The sequence below is a fragment of the Bos grunniens genome, chromosome 2 (genome assembly GCF_055505025.1).
Source record: "Bos grunniens cultivar Pamir isolate PY7600 chromosome 2, Bosgru_T2T1.0, whole genome shotgun sequence".
Lineage (NCBI taxonomy): Eukaryota > Metazoa > Chordata > Mammalia > Artiodactyla > Bovidae > Bos > Bos grunniens.
The window spans coordinates 16,909,603-16,921,958 of NC_141166.1; the positions used below are offsets into that span (position 1 = coordinate 16,909,603).

The 12,356-nt window shown below is 44.6% G+C and overlaps 1 protein-coding gene across 6 annotated transcripts in view; it reads right to left on the minus strand.

Moving 5' to 3' along the window:
* Window positions 1-12,356, minus strand: part of DIS3L2 (DIS3 like 3'-5' exoribonuclease 2) — a 356,275-nt gene that overhangs the window by 100,834 nt on the left and 243,085 nt on the right. For 5 of the 6 annotated variants that reach the window (XR_015140204.1, XM_086335398.1, XM_086335394.1 and 2 more), the window contains one exon: window positions 11,712-11,819. Coding sequence is in view for 5 of the 6 variants with exons in the window: in XM_086335398.1 (XP_086191524.1) it covers window positions 11,712-11,819 (108 nt within the window). In the remaining variant the exon portion in view is untranslated. Of the gene's footprint in view, window positions 1-3,234; window positions 4,568-11,711; window positions 11,820-12,356 lie in introns of those variants that run through there. The other variant, XM_086335404.1, reaches the window with a different exon arrangement.

Consider the following 12,356-nt stretch of genomic DNA (forward strand, 5'->3'; position numbering starts at 1 on the left):
CTTTACTATCTGAAACACCAGGGAAGCCAGGGAAGTCTTTGAAAAGTGTTCCCTTTACTGCAGACAGTTGAGAGGCAGGTTGCGGGGGCAGGAGGAATCTTTGGAGGTGGTGGACTGGTTGGGAGGCCTGAGGGCTGTGGGAAGGAAGCTGCAGGTAGGGGAGAGGGAGGAAAGCACAGGAGAGCCATGGAGGAAGCTTCTAAGGATTGGGTTCAGAAAGATGCAGGAAAAACAGAATCACAGATTTCTAAAGCCAGTGAGGATAATTCAGTCCCAACCTTCCAAAAAGACCAAACGAAGTTATCTCGCCAAAAACGAGGTCCATCCTTCTTTTAAAGGCAGGCAGCACAGCAACACATTGTTTATTAACCTCAGAGCCCAAGTCCTTAACTTTAAATCAACTTCATGATTAGTAACCTCAAAATGCAGGAAAGGCTGATTAAAAAAAAAATTTTTTTGTCTGCAAAAGAATCGGACACGACTTAGTGACTGAACAACAGCGACAACAATCCTATGAATGATACACGTCTTGTTATGTCTTGAAAATATTTTATTTTGAATTTTTACTTTAAACTCAAGGATTCATAGCAAAATCTGTGCTCAGGTCTGCTGTTCCCTTGAAGTGACCTCACTTCAGGTCAGCCCCTAATTGCCTGCTATCTTCGTTAGCAAACCAGGACACAAAGGACACAACCGAGCTCTTCCAAAGGCTCCTCTGCCCCGGCTGTCTCTATAGGTCTGAAATAAAGCGACTGTGCCCTGCTCTGCTGAGGACTAAAAATTAAAATTCAGGGAAATTTTCTATTATTTTCAGAATCAGCCTTGGGAGCTATGGTCTCTCACTGGGAGTTGATTGGGCAAGATTTGCACTGAAGTGTCCTAAGAGGAGACATAAAACCCAGCACTGTTTCTTTATCATGACCTGCAGCCCCCAGTCACACAGTCCTGTGCTTGTGCTTGGCTCTGTGGGCTTGCTGCAGACACAAGATGACCCGGGAGGATCATAGTTTTAATTTTCAAGTTCTATAGCATTTCCATGGGTGGCAGCTGGTGTGTTAGCAGCAAGGTGAGCAGGGAAGGCAGTAGGGGGAAGACACTCGGGCAGCTGTGTCAGACCCTCCTCAACCCCAGGATACAGCTCAGGGTGCTGAAAAGGCTGCTGCGATAAAAACGCCTTACCAAGGAAACACCATTCTAATAAAGCAGGCTAAACAGAACTGTGTAAATGGGTATGTTGTTGTTTTAGTCGCTAACTAGTGTCCAGCTCTTTGTGACCCCATCAACTGTAGCCCTCCAGGCTCCTCTATCCATGGAATTTTCCAGACAAGAATACTGGACTGGGTTGCCATTTCCTCCTCCAGGGGACCTTCCTGATCCAGGGTTCAAAGTCATGTCTCCTGCTTGGCAGGTGCATTCTTTACCACTGAGCCACCAGGGAAGTCCCGGAAAATGGATATGCAATTCACTTTATGAAGTAATTTTTAAGCATTTTTGGGCTTTTGACCCTGTGCTGTATATGAGGAGAAGAGATTTAAAAAAATTAAGCATGATGTTAAGGTCCGGTCGGATGATAGATGTGCATACAAATGGCACTGACAGGTGCTGTAGGGGCAGCGAGGTGGGAAAATGGGCTCTGACAGGGAGGGCGGGGCTCTTCCCATCTACGCACATCCTCAGAAAGGCCAACCTGCCTCCTTTCCAGATTTCAGCAGGGACCCCACGCTGCACCTTCTCTGCGCTAGGGAAGTCTGTGGTCCTCATCCTCCTAGTGGGAGCTAATCTCCCCTCCTGGAGTTTAGGTCCTGAAATTCCCACTTCTTTCATCAGGCTCCTCTGTCCATGGAATTTTCCAGGCAAGAATACTGGAGTGAGTTGCTATTTCCTTCTCCAGGGGATCTTCTTGACCCAGGGATCGAACCTGGGTCTCCTGTACTGTAGGTCTAAGCCACCAGGGAAGCCCCTTCCTTCATGGTTGTACTGTAGGTCTAAGCCACCAGGGAAGCCCCTTCCTTCATGGTTCCAAAGCTTTGTTCCTTCTTTCTTCATCAGCAACATCTCTGATTCGCCTCCCTATGCAGCCTACAAACATACTCCAATATCTCCCCCCGCCTCACTTAAAAAAAAAAAAAACAGGAAAAAAAACCCTCAAAATCTTATTTTTACTACAATGACAATATCAATTCATTGCAGAAAACTTAAAAAAATATATATATGTGGGAAAAGGAGAAGGAAAAAAAAATCTCCTATGAATCCACCATTGGGAATTAACTACTATTTCTATTTTGGTGCATATTTAATTCCTATATCTTCAACACCTTGTATAGTGTCTCAACATAGCAAATCTTCAATGAGTATTTACTAAATGAATGAAGGAAGGAATAATAACACTTTCATGGAAGATGTGACATTTTAGCTGAGTCTCATAGGATAAGTAGGATTCATGTTAGTAGGGATGAAGGGAAGGACACTCTAGGAAGTGGAAAAAGCATATGCAAAGTCTCAGTAGTAGAACAATTCTGTATGAGGACAAATGAACCGGTCAGCAGAGGTTGAGGGGCTGAAGGATGGCCACGCAATGCGAGAAGGGGCTGGTGGAGGCCTGCGCTGGTCATGCTCTGGAGATTACGGACTTTCGTGGATAATCATAACCCACTGTCCCACTGTAAGAGGATACTAAGTAGTAGTGTAATGGGACCAGATTCAGCTTCTAAAAGTCACCTAACACCACTGGGGAAATGGAAGGAAGAGGCCATAAACAGCCTTTGTCACCCAGGGAGGATGGTGAGTAGGGACAGTGACTGTGGCGATAGGAAAGGAAGAACTGATGAGAGACGCTTGGCAAAGGTAGAGCTGTTATCACTTAGAACTGCCGGGATGTGGCAGGGGTGAGGTGGGCTAGACAGTGAAGATCTGAGTGGTTCAGAGGGATGCTGATGCCATTTCAGATCTGAGGACGGAGGGCTTACCCTCTGGTTGGAGCAGGAGTGTTTTTTTCTGCATCACGAGACGGGAAGGATGACTCCGAAGGGAGGAACTTCAGCAGACCCAGCTGGCTGATCTCTCTGGTTTCCCAGAAGGAAAACTGAAAGTCACCTGGGGGAATCATTGGTCTCGAAGTAGAGAGGAATGGAAGCAAAGTTGGAAGCCAGAACCAAGAATAAAGTTTTTTTTAATACCATTTCACACTTATTTATCTTTATTATTAACTGCAAAGTTATTCGTTTTTTGGTTTTGTTTTTTTTTTTTTGCCACCATACACAGCATGTGAGATCCTCCCCAACCAGTGATAGAACCCGTGCTCCTGAGCTGGGAGCACCATCTTAACCACTGGACTGCGAGGATGTCCAAGAATAAGGGCTTGAAACAAATACATAAGCAACAAATAAAAGGATCCCTCTAAGCAGCACTGAAGGTCCAGCTGAAAAAAGGCAGCCTGGACTGGCACATCCCACAGTGCCCCTACAATGTCTGCTGTTCAGAAAGAGGTGTTAGGTGGGGACTGGAAACACTTCCCCAGAGCCACGAGGAGTGGCCAATGACCTGCAGGGTGCTCTAAGGTGGCGGCTGAGAAGGGCTGACCCCTGCTGAGGTCAGGTCCCGGAAGGTGGGCTGGGGAGCTGCCACACAGCGGAAAGCTCAGCCACACCCTAAAAGCCACTCTTCCCATGTGAGTAAAGATGGTCCAGGAACGAGGAAAGACTCGAGTCCCAAGAACTCTCTGGAATCCATGCATTTCTAGCAGAGAAGACAGAGGAAAAAAAAGAATAGGAAAAAAATTCCCACTTTAAAGGTTTCCTAGATTTTATTCCGAATGAGAGACTGGAGGCTCATTAAAAAGGACAGAGAGATGAGACCTGATTTCTGATTTAGAAGACTCCCTCGGACCGCTGTGTAGGGAGAAGATGAGGTGGGGTAGGAGCCGAAGGTCGGGGGACAGCTGGGAGGCCCCTGGAGTCCAGGTGGAGGAGGGTGGCAGCTTGGAGGCAGTCGTCAGTGCTGACAGTGGTGAGGAAGAGGAGGTGCTGGAGACAAAGCTGAGGTGACTCACTGCTGGCCAGGAGGTGAGGGGTCAGAAGATGACCGGAGTCAACAATGACTGGGGCTGGGGGCTACAGAAGTGGCTGAAAGAGGTCCACCATGGACTGGGGCTGAACTGGGCTCCCCCTGGAGTACATGCTTGCGTTCTGCCTGAGCCAGACAGCACAGCCAGGACACACAGGCTGTGAATTGCTACTGTAACTGCGAGACTCTTCCTTTATTATTCTGACCTCTGACCTGAGATTTTAGGGTTCCCAGGCTTTAGGACTTAGGTATCAAGTTAGATTCATTGTCTGTGACCTTCTTTAAAGTGTGACATTGGTGTTTATTTCCCAAAGGTGACTTCAAATTGAGACCTCTGATGAGCCAGGGCCTGTGGACATGGTCTCTGTTTTGCAGGAGCTTGGTGCCCAGTGAGACAGACGTGCTGGAGGTAACCAGATATGAGATTGCACTGACATGGTCGGAGAGGATTCCATGGGTCCAGAGCTGGACTTCCAAAGCACAAGGTTCAGCTGGGTGTGTTTCCCTTAGGAAAACATAGAATCAGAGCTATCTAGATCAGAGGACAACACTCTTACCACCAATATGTGAGAAACACGCCAAAAACCAGATCTTTCAGAGTTTTTCATTCTAAAAACCTGAACACTGGCTTAAGGAAACTATTAACATATATGACACCAAGGTTTCCTAGTAGATACTTAAAAAAATCTACTGGGTGTTTAAAAACAGTTAGAATAGGCTTTCTATAGCTCTACAAAGTAAGGCATTCCAGTAGATGAAGGAAAAAAACAAAACCTTTCTCCACTTCAGCTCCAGGGGAGACTGGCAGCCATGCCTGATGCTGCTGGCCATGCCCCAGCTCCTTTGAAGTTCAAGCCCTTGCACTATGAGAAGCCACCACTGTGTACTAACCAAGTCTCAGGCTTACTGGGTTCTTGATGCGTGCTGCTTTCCTCCTTACCAGCCTTCTCTGACACCCTGTACTAAGCCGCTTCAGTCATGTCTGACTCTTTCAGACCCTATGGACCATTGCTCATCAGGCTCCTTGGTCCATGGGATTCTCCAGGCAAGAATACTGGGGTGGGTTGCCATGCCCTCCTCTAGGGGATTTTCCCAACCCAGGGACTGAATCCATGTCTCTTATGGATTCACTGGCAAGCAGGTTCTTTACCACTAGCACCACCTGGGAAGTTCTCTTTGGCCCCCTGAACCACCCCATCTTTTTTCCCACCCCTCCCTACCAACTCATGAGTTTGGGCAAGCTCTGGGAGATGGTGAAGGATAGGGAAGCCTGGCGTGCTACAGTCCATGGGGTCGCAAAGAGATGGACATGACTGAGTGACTGAACAACAACCCCACCAACTCAGGCTCTCCTTTGCCAGTGTCTTCAACAAACACTAGCTCCTGGACACGAGTTTGGGATCTGAACAAGCACTAGCTCCTGGACACGAGTTTGGGATCTGAACTCTCATGTATCTTGACTGTGAGCAGGAAGACACTTATTGTCACTACACTCCAGGACTAACTGATCAGGTCAACCCACCGTGTGGCCTCTTGTTCTGAGTAGGATGTTTGACTACAGCATAAGGAGTATGGTTAGTGAGTCTTGCTCCATGACTGTCCCAAGTCCAAAGCCTCACACTTCCTCTTTGACTGGGTTTGCCAGAGGCCCGGCATCCCTTCCTGGACCCTGTGCCTCCTTCACACCTGCTCTCCAGCCCCTCGTGCCAGAAGGCTTGGTCACCAGACACTGCCTCCGACAGAAAACCTACAGACCAACCAAGTTTTCAGAGTCTACCTCTTCCGAGTGCTTCTTTTATGACCCTCATATTTTAGAAGCTTGTTAGATCAGGAAGCTTTTTATTTCTTGGGTCTGACCCTGGCAGGCTTAGTTCAGATTCAAAGTTCTTTTCTGTTGACTCAAGTTAGTTTTCCTCTAACTTTCAGGCTTTTATTTTTCTGTTTAGTTAAACTTTTGCAAAAATAAACATTTATAAAAATATGGAAGTAATACATATTTTTGAAAAACACTAGAAAATACAAAAAAGTAGAAAAAGTTACTCATAGCCTTGCTACCCAAACACAACCATTACTGGCATTCTATTTTATTTCCTTCTGGTCTTTTTCCATTCATTTTTTTTCCCCCATGCAAGTTCCCACTTTCACAGAAATATGATTGCTGGCCTACTGTCTTCACATTTCTTTCTTCGTATTTCAGGTAGTGTTTGCTTCTTAACTCTTAAAAAGGAACTTATTATCAGATATTCAAAGTCACAAAACCCAAATGTTATGTAGGTAACTTGTTTTGATTCCCCTGTGGATTGGAGTGGATTGTCTCTCAATTGGAGACAATCTGGGAAATGAAATTATGAACTAGGTTTTAAATGACACCGAGGCACTAATATTAACTGTTAGGTGTGCCAATGGCATTGTGGTTATATAAGGAAATATCCAAATTTTTTAGAGCCACATATGAAAATATGTATGCATGAAATGACGTGATGTCTATGGTTTGCTTTAAAATGCTTTAGCAAAGAAAAGACGGTTGTTAAATCTAGGAGATAGGGATGGTGGATTTATTGTGCTATTTTCTGCACTTTCATGTATATTTGAAATTTTTCAAAATAAAAATAAAAAAATTAAAGTGGCCACATTTCAAACAGTGAAGTGGTTTTAAAGGCTTGTTAAGAAGAACAGCAGTCCTCTGCCCCTCCCCAGGGGTAACCACTGTCATCTCTCAGTAGATTATTTTGGTATTTACTTTCACAGTTCTATACAATCTGCCGGATTACTTCTTGATTTTTCAGTTTTAGGCATCATTCACAAACTTTTTCACTATAGAAGGGGCAAATTAACTCTTCTTGCCACACATGCTCCCTTCCCCCAACCACACACACACATGTAAGCATTCCCAGGCCCTCATCCTACCAATAAAATTACATAATCACTATGAGAATTAACTATTACAACTATGTAAATACTCAAGGTTACTATTCTTCCCTATACAGCTTTTTATTTTTAGTGAAATTAGTAACTGTTTTGTTTCAATTTGGTTGGTTTTTCTGTCTGCTCTGTACATTAATCCACTTCAAGCTTTCCATCAATTGTTTAAAACAGTGGTTCTTGAAGTACGGTCTATGGACTCCATTCAGGGATCCATGAGGTCAAAACTATTTTCGTAATAGTATTAATACTAAGGCATCAGGTGGCCTTTTCTGTGTATGTTCCATTTATATTGATGGCCCAGAAGCACTGGTGGGGAAAACTGTTGATGCTTGGCATGAATCACACAACAGCAAGTGCTGCCAGAGGTCAGGGTCTCGTCACTGGCTCACACTGACAGGAAAGTAAAAACCTCCTTCACTTAAGCATGTTCCTGATGAAGCGGTAAGGAACTTACCGCGTTTATTGCTTTTACTGTGGCTCAACTCTTGTGTACTTGTCTTTTCCACTTAGCAGCATGGCCAAGTATGACGGCTGTCTTGGGGAAAAGCACTTACATACTTTGTAGTGAGGTGAAATGACCATCTTTTTTTACAGAACACCATTTTTACTTGGAGGAAGAATGACACATTATGGTTATCTGGCACGTCAAGAAAAACAATGAACGTTATCCATTGCTAATGATAAAATTCAAGCTGTCATAAAAATTAGAATTTTGGAAACCTTGTATCATATACCCATGTAAATGATACATGTTTTCCAATACTTAGACTTGTCTAGGATCTGTAGACAAGTAGACACTAATAAATGTGACTTTTTAATATAATGAAATGTGTCCACATTTAAAAAATCAGACTACTAGTCTGAAAATACCAGCCAGTTCAGTCACTTAGTCGTGTCTGACTCTGCAACTCCATGGACTGCAGCACACCAGGCTTCCCTGTCCTTCATGGCTGAGTTTGCTCAAACTCATGTCCACTGAGCCAGTGATGCCTTCCAGCCCTCTCATCCTCTGTTGCCCCCCTTTCCTCTTGCCCTCAATCTTTCCCAGCATCAGGGTCTTTTCCAATGAGTCAGTTCTTCCCATCAGGTAGCCAAAGTATTGGACCTTTAGCTTCAGCATCAGTCCTTCCAATGAATATTCAGGATTGATTTCCTTTTAGATTGACTGGTTTGATCTCCTTGCAGTCCAAGGGACTCTCAAGAGTCTTCTCCAACCCACAATTCGAAAGCATCAATTCTTTGGTGCTCAACCTTCTTTATGGTCCAACTCTCACATCTATACGTGACTACTGGATAAAAAATCATGCATGAATAAAAATCCATTCAAAGTGTAAAACAGATGGATAGATTTTAATGTAACCCAGTATAAAAGTTCAAGTTGATGTGGTGTTGGTCTACTGGGGCTGCCATAACAAAATACCATAGACCGGGGAGCTTGAACAATTTCTTTCTCATAGTTCTGGAGGCTGGGAAATCCAAGACCAAGATGGCAATCAATTCAGTTTCTGGTGCCAGCTTTCTTCCTGACTTGCAGATGGTCACCTTCTGACCTGCTCCAATCTGATCCCCTGTTTTCTGCATCTGCATAGAGCTGGTACCCTGGGAATTTTCTTCACCATCATCTAGGTCAGGGGTCAACAAATTATGGTCTGTGGGCCAAATTCAGTCAGTCACTTGTTTTTAAGAGAAGTTTTAGTGGGTCACAGCCTGCTCACATTATTTATATAGTCTTCTTTCATGAGTAACTCTAACAGACCACATGGTGTCCAAAAACAGGTTTACTAACTGGTCCCCGACAAGGAAGTCTGGTGACTTGTGATCTAGGTAAGTCTTTCACTTCTTTATTGTATGGGTTTATTAGTTTCCCGAGTCCCATGTCTTCCTCCTTCCTGATTTACTCTTTCTTCTTGGTGAAAGCTTCCTGAGAAAGGGTATGTAAGATGAACATTTTTTGTTTGAGACCTTGCAAGTCTGAAAATGTCCTTTCCTACTCTCACATTATATCGATGGCTTAGTTAGGTACAGCATTTTAGCACGGAGGTCACAGTCTTCCAGAAATTAGAGAACTTGGCTTCATTGTCATCTAACTTCTAGGGTTCTAACAAAAAAGTCTGAAGTTTTTTCTGAGTTCTGATCTACTGTATGAGCCTCTTTCTTTCTTTTTTATTCTTCTTCTTAGCAGCCTATAGGATCTTTTCTTTATCCTCAGTGCTCTGAAATTCTATGGCAATGTGGCTTGGAGACAGTGTTCCCATTACCGTGCTGGGCAGTGCGCTCTTTTGGCCTGGAGGGTCACACCCTGTGGTGATGGGGCATCTCTCTGAATGATCGTGTTGATGATTTCTTCTTTCTCTGTTCCCTATTTCTGGAATGGTCACTGAATAGATGTTGGATATCTTGGACTGGTGCTCTACTTTTCTGTCTTATTCTGGGACAATTTTTCAACTTTATCTTCCAATCTGAACCCTGAGACTTCATTTCTTCTATCATGTTTTTAATTTCATGCTGTTAATGGAATTTTTAAAAAAGAGCTCCTCCCCCTGCCCCCTTCTGAATGTTTCTTTTTCAAAGTACCTAGATCTTGTAGTATAGATACTTTCTTTTAGAAAGGGACTCTCTGAGGATACAAAAAAGTTTCTTCTCCTTATGTGTTGTTAGTCATTCAGTCATGTCTGACTCTTTTGCAACCCCATGGACTGTAGTCTGCCAAGCTCCTCTGTCCATGGGATTTCCCAGGCAAGAATACTAGAGCGGTAGCCACTTCCTCCTCCATTCCTTGTGTAGTTTGTTTTGCTCCAGTTGTTCCCCACTTGTTTACTTTGGTTTTCCTGTTCCATGTTAGAGGCTTTCCTCTTGTCTCTATACAGGAGAGTGAAATGTGAAAAGGCTGATTTTTAGTGAAATCCTAAAAAGCTCTGCTTGAGTGGGTGGAGCTTGTTGTCCACAGGGTTTACTGTAGGGAAATACAGCTGGGCTGCTGGTTGGGAAATCCTTGAGGTTTTTATCTTTAAATCTTCACCACTCAGATTCCTCAGAGAAAGATTTTCCTATCTTCTGAGTCAAGGGTATAGGCTTGGCTACTAGAATTCTGAGGTTGCCGGGGAAGAAAAGATGGGCCTCTTAATGTTTGGTGTGCCAGCGTTCACTCAGCCTCCTGCAGTGGGTCATGACCACAGCTGTGTTTGGTGGCCCCCAGTTCAGCATCCTTTCCTTTATCCTGTCTTGGGGACAAATTTCTGATCTTCTACTAGGTTATGGAAGCGACAATCTTTTAAAGTAAACCTTCAACCAATACAGTTAGTCTCCTCTTCGCCCACCTCTCCCCTACTTCCCAGAGATAGCTGCTGCTGTCAATTTCTGAACTTCTTCAGGGTTCTTCTGTGTAAACTGGGTTGTTTCTTGGCTTTCGCTATTGTTGGCTCAGGATTTGGCTTTCTCGGGACTGCTAAGTCAGTTACCACTCATCCATCTGCTTCCCGGCTTCCAAATTTTTGTTGCTGTTGTCTCCTCTCCCATTCTCTTTGTCCTTGTGGGTTTATGTCTTTAAAAAAAATCTCTTCACTGTTGTTTTAGTGAGGTTTTGGGAGGGAATGAAAGTAAATGTGGGCATTTGATCCTCCATCTTTATTTGGAACCTCTTTACAATTAAATATCTTTTTTTTTTTAACTTCTATTTAATATTACAGCATAAACAGTTCCCATGTTCTTACACGGTCTCCATAATAGCTTTAGAAATTGTGCAGCACTGCACTGAGCTGGTACCATAGCTTCCCCAATCATTACCCTATTTTCAGAAGTTCAGTGTTGCTTCTGTTGTGGGGGAGGTGCCTAGTTTCTTCTGGAGTCATCTTTCATTTATCTGTCTCATTTATTCCCTATATTTAGGGAATGGCTCCTGACATCCTGCTCCCCTCTGCTCTCAGTCCATGGTTTCGTCGCCTTGGGCCTTGATTACAGCACGACCTCATGCAAATTTTGCTCCTCTTCAAACAGCACCATGATGCAGCACCCATCTTTCTTTTTTAAAAAAGATTTATTTAATCAGTTTTGGCTGTGTTGGGTCTTCGTTACTACACGTGGGCTTTCTCTAGGTGCGGTGCGCAGGCTTCTCACTGCAGTGGCTTCTCTTGTTGTGGAGCACAGGCTCTTGGGCACACGCAGGCTTAGCTGCTCTGCAGGATGTGCAATCTTCCCGGACGAGGGAGTGAGCCCATGTACCCTGCACTGGCAGGTGGATTCTTAACCACTGGACCACCAGGGAAGTCACAGCACTAATCTAAAATGTATCCTTTCTCATGACACTTCAGAGGAACCCTAACAGCCATCATTCATGGGGCCTGGCATTTGCAGGTCCCCATGGTTTGAGTCCACCTCACCTACCCAAACTCGCCACCCTTTCCCCAAATGACCCCCTTCACCCCGTCTGCTCTCCTAACTGCAGCCAGGGCCTGCCCACTGTCCCCTTCACGGACACCCTCTGCTGCGCGAGGCCTCCCCCACGGGACTCTGCTTACACCGTTTCTTCCTTCACGTGACACACTGAAAACCACTGAGGTTCAGCCTTCTAAACAGACTGAGAGCTTTTCTCCCACGTCCTCCTTGCTGGGGAGGCTCCTTCGCTGCCCTCTTCCTCCCACCACGGGGCTCCAGACCAACGCCAGGAACACGGTGGGTGCTTATGAGGAAGTCACCAAACAGAAGGGACATGTGTGTTAAGTCCTTACCTTGCCCTTCGGAGTTAGCGTCCAGATCACGGAGAAGGTCAGCTTGTCAGTCATGGGATTGAGGCTACACAGCTCTTCACACAGCAGCCTGGGAAGCATCGGGACAACCTATGGACAGGGAACAGGCTATGAGTGGCTTTGCCAGATTTGCAGCAGTTACCTGCCAGCAGAGAAGCAGCCCAGGGAGGGGGGGTTCCTTCCGGGGAATAGCCTGAGCTTCCAGAGTGAGATGAACATGGTGGAAGCTCTTTTCCCTGAAAATTCAGCAGAAAGACCACATTATCTGATACTTTTCCGTGAGGCTTTAACATTACATGGGAATGTGAACCGGAAAGCTGAGAACTGGTAATACAGGGAAAAATACATGATAGCAATAAAAAAAATAACTACATTTACTATATACTAAAATTGAAGCTCAAGACTCAAGAATGACTTGTACTTTTGGATATAACTATCTCAGTTCAATGGTATACCCTCTTCAATTAAAAAAAAAAAAAAAGAAATCCTCTTCAACGTACTTTCAAATGATGACTTACAGCCATCCTGGAATGTTATTTGTTTTCTCTAAAATTCCAAAGACAAAATGAGTGGCTCTTCCTGGATGTCCTGAGGATACTTCTGACTGTCTCCCTCCTGCCTTTAAAT